Source organism: Narcine bancroftii, chromosome 1, assembly GCF_036971445.1.
Source record: "Narcine bancroftii isolate sNarBan1 chromosome 1, sNarBan1.hap1, whole genome shotgun sequence".
Taxonomy (NCBI): Eukaryota; Metazoa; Chordata; class Chondrichthyes; order Torpediniformes; family Narcinidae; genus Narcine; species Narcine bancroftii.
Window position 1 is genome coordinate 199019896 of NC_091469.1, and position 13535 is coordinate 199033430.

Here is a 13535-nt window from a genome sequence, read left to right on the forward strand (position 1 = left end):
ACTCCAGTAATAGAACCATGCTTCTATGCCCAAACTTTCCATATGGGGCCATTTAAAAGACTTAGATAGGTATAGAAAAAATAGAGGTGTGAGGTCAGGAAAGATTAGATTATTGTGGAGTAGGTTTACATAGGCCAGCACAACATCGTGTATCGAAGGGCCTGTACAGTGCTGTAATGCTCTATGTTCTAAACCGAGACCAAATCTATCCCAAAACACATTTGACACAGCCTCTGTGTAAATGCCCACTTCTGTCAAAGGCAAATACCTATAGCATCATAGTGACAAGCTGGCAATGAGCAATTGATGCCCAATGTAGAGATGGAATGCTATAAGCTGCTCAGTGGGATACCTGGAAAATATTTTTCAGTACAATGGAGCAGAGTATGGAATTAGAGTAGAAATCTACAACATACATTACAGTTATTTATCCAGGTTGCTCTGGCAGTACATCTAAACAAGAAAAGGGAAGCAGGCATAAGGGAACCATGAGTTCCCTCCAAGTTCACTCACTAATCTTGACCATCAAACCAACCCATAACTTTGACAGATGTGTAGTGAAGAATGTGCTGACCAGCTGCATCACAGCCTGGTATGGGAGCACCAATACCTCTGTGTGTAAAGCCCTGCAAAATGTAGTGGACACACCCCAGCACATCACAGGCAAAACTCTCCTCATAATCAAGAACATTTACATGGAACGCTGCTGTCGGAGAGCAGGAGCCTTCATCAAGGATCCACTCCACACAGCACATGCTCTGTCTTGCTGGAAAGGGGAATAGGGTCATTCCACCAGGTTCAGGAATAGCTGCTATCCCTCCATCATCAGACTCCTCAACAACAAACTCAATCACGGACTCACTTAAGGACTCTTACTTGCTGAATTTTTTTTTCTGTATTGCACAGTTTACATTTCTTTCTTTGTTTTATTTCTCTCTTTTGCATATGCAAATTCTCTTCTTGAGTACAGTTTACAGTTACCGATAAGTAGAAATTCTGCCTGCCCCACAGGGGAAAGGATCTCAGGGTTGTATGTGAAGTAATGTATGTACGCTGACAACAAATTTGAACTTTGAACCAGTTTCATACTGTGTCTGAAACAGCATTTCTCAAGTGTAGCAAGGGCCATCCCGTCTTGGAACTGTATCACCATTTCCTTCACTGGAATATCCTTCCTAGCACCGTGGAGCACTTTGCAGCAGTTCAACTCCAACTTCTCAAAGGAATTTAGGGTTGGGCAATAAAAATTAGCCTTGCTCACAACATCCAGCTCAAAATAGGCAGACAGACAAGGTTAGGAACTAACCTACAGATAATATCGGGATTCTGAGGAGTGGAGGTATGAGAGATCAGAGGGCAACAGATGTTGTAGGAGGAATGAATGAAAGGAAAAAGGCAGACAGTAGTAACATTGGGCTGGATTGTGCTGTACACCACCCTACCCCAAACTCCTTCCTGCCTGCACCGGATGAACCATTCCCAGGTGCAGAAGACCTATTCCAAGAACCAAGCCCTACTGAAAGCAGCTGTCAAAGGCAATCAAATTGGTCATCATTTCTGATAGATTTAAGCAATAAAGGAAATAAAAGACACATTTTAAAAAAAGCAATAGCAAATTATTCAAATGCTCCCTCTGCAGTGTGGTGCTGGGATTCCTTCACACAGCTAGGGACACTGTTCCTCCACCTCCCTTGTATAGCCTGAAGCTGTGGCCAGACGCAAAGTGCATGAGCATGTTCCTGCAGCATGCGAGATTGCTCTGGTGTGCTCAGTGCAGCAGAGCAGAGGGTCAGGTCTGAATCTTTTATTGAGATGAGAAAGGATCTCGAATCCTGGCGCTGTATTTGGCCATCCACCATTTCTGCTACTTCCTTGAGGGCAGGCCGTTCACATCCTTCACGGATCACAAGTCCCTCACTCAAGCACTGGTAATGGCCAAGGATCCGTGGTCTGCCAGAGAGCAGCGCCACCTCTCAAAGTTCACGACCGACATCCGACACGGGGCTGGCAAGGACAATGTAGTGGCGGATGCGCTCTCCCGTCCAGCCATCACCACTCTCACACCCGGCCTGGATTACAAGCAACTGGCTCAGGTGCAGAAGAATGATGCGGAGATGCAGGCCTTGCGGACTGCCATCTCAGACCTCAAACTCAAGGATGTTCGGGTGTCCAGCAGCCCAGACACATTGCTCTGCGACGTCTCAACAGGCATGCCGCGTCTGGTGGTCCCGCCGTACTGGAGGGTGAAGGTCTTCAGTCTGATCCTCGACCTCGCTCATCCAGCGGTAAAGACAACTATGTGGTTGGTCGCAGAGCAGTTTGTGTGGCACGGGCTGAAGAATTAGATGGCGGAACTGGCCAAGAACTGTACCAGGTGCCAGACCTCCAAGGTCCAGCGACACACGCAAGCCCCGATCCAGAACTTCGACCCGGCAGTTTGCAAATTCCAACACATCTACGTTGATGTTGTCGGGCCCTTGCCAGTGTCCAAGGAGGCTTGTTACCTCCTCATGATGGTGGATCAGGCCATAAGGTGGAAGAAGGCTGTCCAGATTAAGGAGGCCTCGACGGAGATGTGCGCCAGGACTCTGGTCAGCCAATGGATCACCCATTTTGGAGTCCCGGCGCACATAACTAGTGACAGAGGCCCTGTGGACTCAGATGCCGAAGCTCCTGGGGGTCAGGCTCCACCACACCACAGCATACCACCCACACTCCAACGGGTTGGTGGAGAGGTTCCACAGGCACCTGAAGGCATCACTTATGGCCAGGCTCTCCAGACCAGATTGGGCGGACGAACTACCCTGGGTCCTCCTCGGGATTAGGATGTTCACCCAAGGAGGACTTGCAGGCTTCAGCAGCGGAGATGGTCTATGATTCACCGCTTTCCCTGCCGGGTGAGTTTTTCGGCCAGACCCTGACACCACGGCCACCGACAAAAGCCTGCTGGTGGACCAACACAGGCGACTGGCCTCCCTAGCTCCCCCACCCCCGGCACGCCATGGCAACCAGCCATTTCATCTCCCCAAAGAGCTCAACTCGGCCCAGTTCGATTTCGTGTGGAGGGGACCACAAAGTGCACCACTACAGTGACCGTACAAGGGCCCATACAATTTCTTGCACCGGTCTGGCAGAACCTTCACCCTGGACATTGGAGGGGGAAGAGAGGAACTTTTTATGGTGGGCCATCTGAAGGCAGCCCATCCGGATTTATCACAGCCGGTGCAGACAGCTGTGCCCAAGCGCCGGGTTTGACTACCAAAGTGACAGGACATGCAGCCGGTTCTGGGGGGGTGGGGTTCTGTGGCGGCGCACATCCTCATGGTAAACCGGCTCCGCTTGTATTGCCACATGGCGGGGTAGCCATGGGGAAATGGTGTCATCAGAGGTTTCTCTCTAACTCCAGCATCCCTTCCAGCACGCAGCCTGGGCAGCGATTATGATGCCATAATCTGAGCTCATGCTGCCCTTAAAGGGGCATGCTGAATTTGAATAAAAAGTCGCTAACAACCCTCAACGTGGTGGCTATGTTTCTTCCACTGCTCACACTGGCACAGACTATATGAAAGAATTAGATCAATTAGAAAAAGAGAGAGCGTGTTTAAAAAACGATCAGCAAAGATGGATCTCCGAGGAAAAATGTAGAAGACTTATAAATAAGAAACTTCAGTATCATACATTATAAACATTAAGAACAGAGAAAGCATTAATGAAAACTAAGGAGAGATATTATGAGTCAGGTGAAAGGGCTCACAAGGTCTTTGCTTGGCGGTTGAAAGCAGAACAAGTTTCAAGAATGATTAATGCAATTAAATTAGAGTCAAATGTGACTACTGATAAACTTCGAAATCAATGAAGCTTTTAAGCAATTTTATTCGAAGTTATATAAATCAGAGTCGCAGAGAGATGATAATAGATTTTTTGTCACAAATAAAGCTACCAAGGTTAACTTTACAAGAGCAAGTGGAGCTGGATGTCCCTTTCACCCTAATGAGGTGAGGGAGGCATTAAGCTAATCACAAAGTAATAAATCTCTGAGAAAAGATGATTTCCTGCCTGAATTTTAAGAAGAATTTAAAGATTTGCTGATTCATCCTTTTATGGGAGTATTAGATCAGGCAGCGGGAACATACTCTCTCCTGGAATCTTTTTCTCCTGCGATAATAACAGTAATACCAAAAAAAAAGGACAGAGACCCTTTAAAACCATTGTCATATAGACCTATTTCACTGTAAAATGTAGATTACAGGTATAAGATCATTGCAACAATTTTAGCTAAAAGATTGACAAAATTTTTACCAGTGGATAATTATGGATCAGACAGGGATTGTAAAAAAAAAAGAAAATCTGTGGATAGCATAACTAGATTACTTAGTATAATAGATTTAGCACAAAGGAGGGGCAATCTAAGTGTAGAATGGGTTTGGATGCAGACAAAACATTTGATAGATTAGAATGGGACTTTCTGTTTAAGATGTTTGAAAGATTTGGGTTTGGACAGGTATTTGCAATTAACTAGATCTAGTAGACAAGGATGTGTATTATTGCCTGCTCTAATTATTTTAGCGATAGAACCATTTGCAGAATTGATCCAATCTGATTCTGATATTAAAGGATTTAAAGTTAGTCAAGAAGAATATAAAATTAACTTATTGCTGACAATGTCTTGATCTACTTGACAGAACCAATAGGTTGGCTATGTAAATTATATTTAAGACTCCAGGAATATGGGAAAGTATCAGGTTATAAAATAAATTGAGACATAGGAACATAGGAACATAGGAAGTAGGAACTGGAGTAGGCCAAAAATGGCCCATCGAGCCTGCTCCGCCATTCAATATGATCATGGCTGATCTAATTTATGACCTAACTCCACTTACCTGCCTTCTCCCCATATTCCTTCTACCTTAGTGTGTGACCATACACTTTCCAACATATATTTAATTTGACACTTCATTGCCCATTCTCTTAAAAAAGTGAAATTATTCCCCTTACTAAAGGGTATTATACTCAGTGTCAACAAGATAGCCAATTTAAATGGCCATCAAATGGAATAAAATATTTAGGGATATGGGTAGATAATTAATTAAGATAATGTATACAAACGGAATTATTGTAGCGGGCCGAGCGACTGCGTGAGTGGATGGGCTGAATCGCCACAACAGTTGGCCATCCCAAGATGGCTCAGGTCCTGCTTCACTGCTGAGAAGCAGCTCGCAATTGATATCATGTGTGAGCTAAGGGAACCCCATACCCCCCCCACTTCCATGTGGAGCACCGCCAGCTGAGGAGAGATGCAATGACGAGCTGACGTCACTTCCAGAAGCCGGTGCAGATGTCACTGGAAGTGGGCATCCCGCACAGGGCAACACGGCGAATTCAAATAAGACTGTGTGGACGTCTCTTCATTTCGTAGCACTGCCACAACAGTCACTCCAGTGGTGGCCCCTTGCTTTCTTCACTAAGCACCTTTGAACGCCAGAGCTAAAATACAGCTCATTCGACTGTGGACTGTTGGCCCTGTACCTGGCGATAAGGCATTTCCAGTACATGCTAGAGGGAAGGGTTTTTACTGCCTACACGGACCACAAACTGCGAACCTATGCACTCAGCAATATCTCAGATTCATTGTCGGCGAGACAATAACGGCTCCACTCCTACATCTCAGAGTATACCACGGACATTCACCATGTCGCAGGCAAGTCCAACGTGGTGGCCAACGCGCTGTTCAGACCCATGATTGCCACAACCTCAGGAGGGGTCAATGTCACCCAGGTTGCCAAGGAGCAGTTGGAGGACATGGACGTCAAGTCCTACCGGGCGGCTATCACGAGCCTGAAGGGTAGCGAATTCTGCCCCTCACCAGGAGGCCTGTTCCTGCTGTGTGACGTCTCCACATATTTTCCCAGATCTATCCTACTGCCACCTGGCCTCCTTGAAAGCCTGGCTGCATGGCCCAAACTGAGTGGATGAGGTCCCATGGATACTCCTAAGCATTTGCAAGGAGGACCTGCCAGCCTCGCCCGCAGAGATGGTGTACAATTTCGCATTCACCATTACCAGGGATATCCATTTCAACCATTCCCGGGGACATCTATTTGAACCCCTTGGCCCACCACCTAGCATGTGCAGGTGAACAGCACCCCCTGGCCACCGTCTCGACACGACTTGCTGCCCAGCCATGTCCCTATAGACCTGCAGTCCACCCACTATATTTTTGTAAGGAGAGGTCAGCAAGGAACACCCCTACAGTGACTGTATGAAGGTCCATTCAAGATACTACAGCGAGATGGTATCGTGTTTACACCGGACATTGGTGGCCGACCGGACAGATTCACAGTCGATCGCCTCAAAGCTGCGCAGCTGGTTCCAACCTGCTGGCCCCAGACTCACCGGTCAGATACAGAGTCCAACCGCCCAGAGTCTGTACGTTAATCTGCTCAGGGGGCTGGTGGCAATTCTGGGGGAGGGGGGTGTGTGTGTGTGGGTGATGTAACGGGCTAACCAACCGCACGGGTGGATGAGCCAAATTGCCGCAACAGTCGGCCATGCCAAGATGGCGCGGGCTATCCTTCACTACCAAGTAGAAGCCCACAATTGATGCCATATGCGACCTAAAGAAACCCCCCACTTCCGTGTGGCACACAGCCGGCCAAGGAATAATGCAGCAACGCACTGATGTCACTTTTAGAAGCCGTTGCATACGTCACCAGAAATAGGCATTCCCCACAGGGCAACGCGGCAAATTCAAATAATGAAGTCTGTTTTTGGTTCACCCTCATACCGTGTGGTACTTGACAAACTGACATGGAAGTTTGAGTTAGGAGGTTTACAGATACTACATTTTAAAAATTAGTATAAGGCAGCTTAAATGAGGTTCCTGCTTCATTTTTTGATGAGGGTGAAAAACCAGCATGGATTAAAATGGAAGTTGATAAAATGGGAGAAAGAATATCAAAGACTTTATTTATAGATGGGAATCAATATTAATATTCGGGGAGAGGGAAACATCTTTGTGTAAACATTTGATTAATATTTGGAATAAGCTAATCAACAAAATTGGAACGGGGCAGTTATCCTACCTAAAATGCCTTTGATACAGAATCCACTTATTCCATTTCAATGGATAATCAATTTTTAAGCATTTAGTCTCAAAAAGGAATTAGATATTTAGAAGATTGTGAAGGAATAAATTTAATATCATTTGAACAATTAAAAAATAAATATGTGATACAAAGTAATACATTTTTTTGTTTCTGTCATTTAAGGGCTTATTTAAGAGATAAATTAGGTCCAACAACGTTATTTCCAAAATGTGGTAATGTTAAAATGTTGATACGTTATAGATATATTAAAAAATTTATTTCACCTTTGTATACTTCATTGCAGAAAGGGCCTCTCAAACAGGGGATACATAGGTCCAGACAGTGATGGAGATGGATTAAATATTAACAATGAAGAACAAATTTGGTCAGAGTTATGTGAAGATTGTATGGCAAATACTATAAATGTTAGATACAAATTAGTTCAATATAATTTTTTACTTTTATATCTCATGCCACTGAAGTTAAACAGATTGAAATCAGAGTTATCAGACTAGTGTTTTAGATGTGGCCAGGAGATAGGTGGGTTATTTTTTACATTCTACTTGGTCCTGCCCTAAAGTTAAATCTTTTTGGTTAAATTTGGCAATTTTTTTTTAACCAGTTACAGAAATTCAATTCCCACAAAACCCAATGTTATTTTTATGAGGTAATACTGAAGGGATAAGTCCAAAATTGAAATTTTCTATCTATCAAAAAGAATTTGTAAAGATTGCCTTGGCAGTAGCAAGAAAACGGATAGCAGTATTATGGAAATCGGACACCCATTTAGGCATGGATCAATAGAACGCTGAAATGCATAGCTGCGTTCCTCTTGAGAAGATTATATAATCAAAGAAATATATATCTGATGTATTTTTTGAAATTTGGTTCCCATATTTACAAATTGAGGGAATTAATTTATAGGTGTTTTCCCTAAGCTTCTAACCTTGTTAACCTCCTTAGAAGTATCGAAAGACCCAAATGGTTAGAGCCGTGTAGTGAGGGGTGTTCTCTGGCAACCAGGTTTCTATTCTTGTTTTTCTTAATTTTCTTTATCTTTCTTTCTCTATGTTTTTTTCTTATTTCTACTTTTTCTTTTCTTGGGGTTTTGTTTAGGGGAGGGCATTGGGGGGTTTATATCATTGTGTATAATGGATTTGAATGCTAATATCTGACTTCTGTATTTTGCATTTGGCTATGATTACACGTATGGAAAAATTTTTAAATAAAAAGAAAGGTCTGTTGGCATCTCACCCTCTGCTCATCTCAGTCTTTCACAGAAGGCTAAGCATCCTAGAAGGTGCAGATAGCAGGAAAATTCCAGCTCTCACTTGGCCCAATTCAATCCTTTGGGCTTGTGAGTGAGAATTGTCTTTTATTGCAATGATCTGTGAGACAGAATAAGCTCATTCAAAATACCAATTTAAGGAAAAACACAATATAAAATGGGTGGCCTGGTGTTATTTGATATTGTTATATTTTTACCTTTTTAGACACGTTTTCCAGACAAACCCTCAGATAATTTCCCTATGAAACTAACGAGAATCCACAGTAGGCATAGATGCACTTGGTGGAAAACCTCACATGGTCCCTTAACACAATCTCCTCAGCCAAGCAGCACCTCTACTTCCTGTGAAGGCTGAGGAAAGTTCATCTCCCACCCTCCATCCTCACTACATTCTAGAGAGGATGTATTGAGAGCATCCTGTGCAACTGCATCACTGCCTGGTTTGGAAGCTGTACCTCCTCAGACTGCAAGACCCTGCAGAGGATAGTGAAGTCAGTGGAAAAGTTCATTGGGGGCTCTCTTCCTACCATAAGGACATCTACAACACTCAATGCAAATGAAAGGCAATAAACATTGTGAAGGACTTTGCACACCCCTCAAATAAACTGTCTTTCCTTCTGCAATCTGCAGCACTTGGGCCCTTACGTCCAGATTGGGCAACAGTTTTTTTCCCCAAAGCCATCAGACTCTTGAATTCCCAGAACATTTGCGCATAAAGCACCGTGGACTTTTACTGTTATGTGTCTTAATATTTCAATGTGTTTAACTTCTATTCTAACTTACATTTATGTAAAAATGCTCCATGGTCCAGGAGAAATGCTATCTCATCTTTACCGTGTGAGCATGGTATGAATGATAAATAAAGGTGACAACTTGAAATAGCAGATCAGATCTCTCAGTAATTGGATGTGGGTTTCAGAAATTAAATCTTGCATGTCATTGTTTATGAAAAAAACATCTGAGCACGTATTCCTAAATTCTTTGCAGATTTGTTGCATGGTTAACATACAATTTGTAAAATCTGATGATAATTTCCAAATTGCTTTGCAAATACTTATACAACAAGAGTCAGCAAATATAATTGTGGACATCTTTGACATGCAGATTAAAAAGATCCTTGTTCAGATTTCAAGAAAATCCATTGAGTTTGGACAGGCAACACTGGATAAGTTAAGGACATTCCACTGAAGGGTTAGAAACGCATTGAATGGCACTGTATTAGTGTCCATGATGGAACTTGACCAATTTCTATTTAAATGTAATTTTAACAATACAACACAGCAGAAGACCCTTAGGGCCGACAATTACTCCCAATTAACTTACCAATCCTATATGCCTTTGGAGGATGGGATGAAACTGGAGAAAGCCAATACAGGTCACAGGGATAATGTACAAACTCCTTACAGAGAGTGCCAGATTTCAATGCTGTAAAAACCTTGCACTGATCATACTGCCCTAATCTAAAAGATGGAAATGTCTATTTGAGATAGGTCTATCAATTAATGATTTCAGATTTATTGACAGAGTACATGTATGACATCACATACAAGACTGAGATTCTTTTCCTGCAGGCAAGGCAGAATTACCACATTAGCAGTGCAATAAATGCTGTTCTCAACACACACATGTAAACAAATAAAGAAATGTAAACAGACTGACTGCAATACAGAGAGAGAAAAAATCAATAAAGTGCAAAAGTTAGACACCTTAAATGAGTCCCTGATTGAGTTTGTTGTTGAGGAGTCTGATGGTGGATGAGTCGCAGCTGTTCCTGAACCTGGTGGTGCAAGTCTTTTGGCACCTAGACCTCTTTCCTGATGGTAGCAGTGAGAAAAGAGCATGTGTTGGGTGATGTGGATCCTTGGGTGTGCTGTTGCTCTCCAACGGCGTGTTCTCTGTAGATGTTCTCAATGGTGGGGAGAGTTTTACCTGTGATGTCCTGGGCCTCCACCCCTTGCAGGGCTTTCTGCTCAGGGGTATTGGCATCCCCATACTAGACAATGATGCAACTGGTCAGCAGGCCTTTCACCACACATCTGTAAAAATTTGCCAGGAATTCCCATTGTCATACCAAACCTCTGGAAACTACTGAGGCAGTAGAAGCACTAATGTGATCTCTTCATGATCCCATTGGTGTGTAGGGTCTAGGAAAGATCCTCTGAGATAGTAGCTACCAAGAACTTAAATTTGTTCAACCTCTCCATTTCTGATCCCCCCCCACCCTCTGGATTTCCCTTCCTGAAGTCAACAATCAGCTCATGGTTTTGGTGACATTGAGAGTGAGGTTGTTGTTGGTGCACCCTTCAGCCATGTTTTCAGTCTCCCACCTGAATGCTGCCTCATCGCCCCTTTTTATACAATCCACTACCGTGGAATCGTCAGCAAATTTGTAGATGTTGTTGTTGCCGTACATGTATAGTGAGTAGGGCAGGGGGCTAAGATCGGCTTCCTGTGGTGCTCCAGAACTGAAGAAGATTGTGGAGGATACCAATCCTTACTGATTGGTGTCTGGAGGAGGGGAAATCCAAGATCCAATTACATAGTAGAATATTGAGGCCCAAGTCTTGGAGTTTACTGATCATTTTCGAAGGGATGATGGTGTCGAATGACAAAATCTAGTCGATGAAGAACATCCTGATGTAGGCATCTTTGCTGTCCAGGTGTTGGGGCCTTTGTGTAGAGCTAGTGAGATGGCTACAATAGGTGAATTGGGATGAATCCATATTGCTGCTCAGTCAGGAGCTGATATGTTTCACCATCAGCTTTTCATATTTAATCACTGATATATGAGTGCAACTGGTTGATAGTCATTTAGGCAGATTACCACACTCTTCTTGGGAATGGTACTATTGACGGCTATTTGAAACAGGTAGGTACCATGCCTTGCTAGAGTGAGCTGCTGAAGATATCTTTGAATACATGGGCAAGTTGGTCAGTACAATTTTTTAATACTCGGCTGGATACTCCATATGGACCGGCTGCTTTCCTTGCATCACCCTCCTGAAGGCAGCCTGCATGTCATCCTTGGAGACAGACAGGAAAGGATCATCAGGGGACATGGGAGTGTGCAGTGGTGGTTCTTCCTTGTTCTTGTGGTCAAATCAGGTGGAGAAGGCATTGAATTCATCTGGGAGAGAAGCCTTGCTGTCTCCTACTACACTGGATTTGGTTTTGTAGCAGGTTATGTCATCAATGACGTCAACTGATGTCTAGAATGACATCAAGTGTTATTCACAATTGTCTTCCATCTTCCTGTTGGCCATTGTTCCCTGTGCAACACTTCCATCTGACTGCAGTGCACAAAAGTCCTGGAGAAACTCAGCAGGCCTTGCAGCATCCATAGGAAGTAGCCATCGTTTCATGTCTAGGCCCTTCATCAGGTAGGGGCATCAGTTTAACATGAAAGAAAGGAGATTGGAGGGGAAAGTTTTACAAAAAATATACAGAGAGTGGCTGATATCTGGAAATTGCTGCCAAAGGATTTGGTAAAAGAAGATACAGTCATTACATTTTAGAGATATTCAGTTAGGCAATTCAATAGGCAAGGCATAGATGGGCAAAATACTCACCTGGGCATGGTGGGGTGGAAGGAAACATATTTATGCCTAAACTTTTTCCACTGCCAGATTCAGCTCAATTAACCCATCAATTTCTTCTTTCAGGCTCTCTACTTCCTAAAATAATTGTATTCCGTTTCTGGTTTTTCCAATCGACTGGGCCATTTCCAGACAATGGAACTTCGAACATCACTACCAATATCTCTGTAGTCATTTCCTTTCACCATCTTTGAATGCAGGCTTAAGTATAAAATGTGTTTCCTCATTGTTGGCAGAAAAGGATTAAAGGTTAGAATGTCATCCTTGCTGGAATTGGAAGCTCCTGTCTGCAATACAGCTGCAACAATGACTACAAGGGTCAAAATTGAAGACTCGGCAAAGCCAGATAAATAATGTAAATACTTTAAACACAGATTTGACAGAGCTCAGCTGTTCCTTCAGCACATTGGTGTGGGCTGATAAAATCCTTCTTCAATCTCACAAGCTGCTTCACTGTAATCTTCTGTCTCTCTCTGTTCAGATTGAAATGGGAAGGACATGGAGTTTTATTGTGTTTCCGAGATAGGGACGGGAGACTGCAGTTAGAACTTGCCATTCTCCAAATCACATGCGGAAACAAATATCCCTTCCTGAGATTGGGAGTTCAAAGATATTTGGACAGATATATTGAGAAGAAGGGTTAGAAGGAATGGACTTAATGCAGGTAAATGGGACTATCCTTGAATGCCAACTTGGCCAGCAATGTTTCCTGCTGCATTATTGGCTCCATGTGGAAACCTATAACTGCAGTAAATATTGACAGCATTTTTACACCTGTTAAGTCTTTCCACTGAATCAGATATTCAATTAACATCAGAAAAACAGTAACAAGAAAACTTGAGTACAAACCACAGTTGAATGAAACTTGCAAATCCGAAATGATCCTCAAAATGTTGTTCATCTGATTGGATCTCTGCTCATTCTCCATGATGCTGTCCGATGCGGGATAAGCAGAGTCGATGTAGATCAAATCCAACAAGTAAATGCCTGAAATGGAAAGAGAATTTTACAGTTAGCCTGAATCCAGAACTCAAGTCTAAGGTTAGAGATGATCCCGTGGAACTTCAGAGCATCATTCTGGTGATGCCCCTTCTTTTAACCCATTAATTGGCACCACAGAAACATCCTCAAAATCTCTACTGCTGTAACACTTTCAAGGTGGATCTAATGTGATCTCTAATACAGCACCTGGCATAAACATAATGGAAAAGACAACTTGCTCTCAGTATCATTCTGCAGTTGGTCATTTGAGATGAGATAATAGTTTATTAATATATTCGTGAGTATAATGAACAGTGTCCTGACATTCCAGCTTGTTGCAGCTACACAGATACATTAGAGTAAAAAGCAGTAAATATAAATTGAATGACCACTCGAGAGAAAGAAAGACAATAAATACAGATAAATATTCTCGGTGGCATTTAGTGCAAAACAAAACGTGATGTTACAATTTTTGGCGTCCCTGGAGGATAGTATACTTTCTTTTTAAATTTTTTTATTGGTTTTTAATAAGAAATTCAATACAATGAAGAAAAGGGAACAAAACTGAAAATACAATATCACTTA

The 13535-nt window shown here is 43.0% G+C and overlaps 1 protein-coding gene across 4 annotated transcripts in view; it reads right to left on the bottom strand.

Annotated features, from left to right (window-relative positions):
• LOC138737239 (ras-specific guanine nucleotide-releasing factor RalGPS1-like) overlaps positions 1 to 13535 on the bottom strand; it is a 647381-nt gene that overhangs the window by 166111 nt on the left and 467735 nt on the right. For all 4 annotated transcript variants that reach the window (XM_069887990.1, XM_069887972.1, XM_069887982.1 and 1 more), the window contains one exon: positions 12819 to 12956. In XM_069887990.1, coding sequence (XP_069744091.1) covers positions 12819 to 12956 — 138 coding nt within the window. The remainder of the gene's footprint in view (positions 1 to 12818; positions 12957 to 13535) is intronic.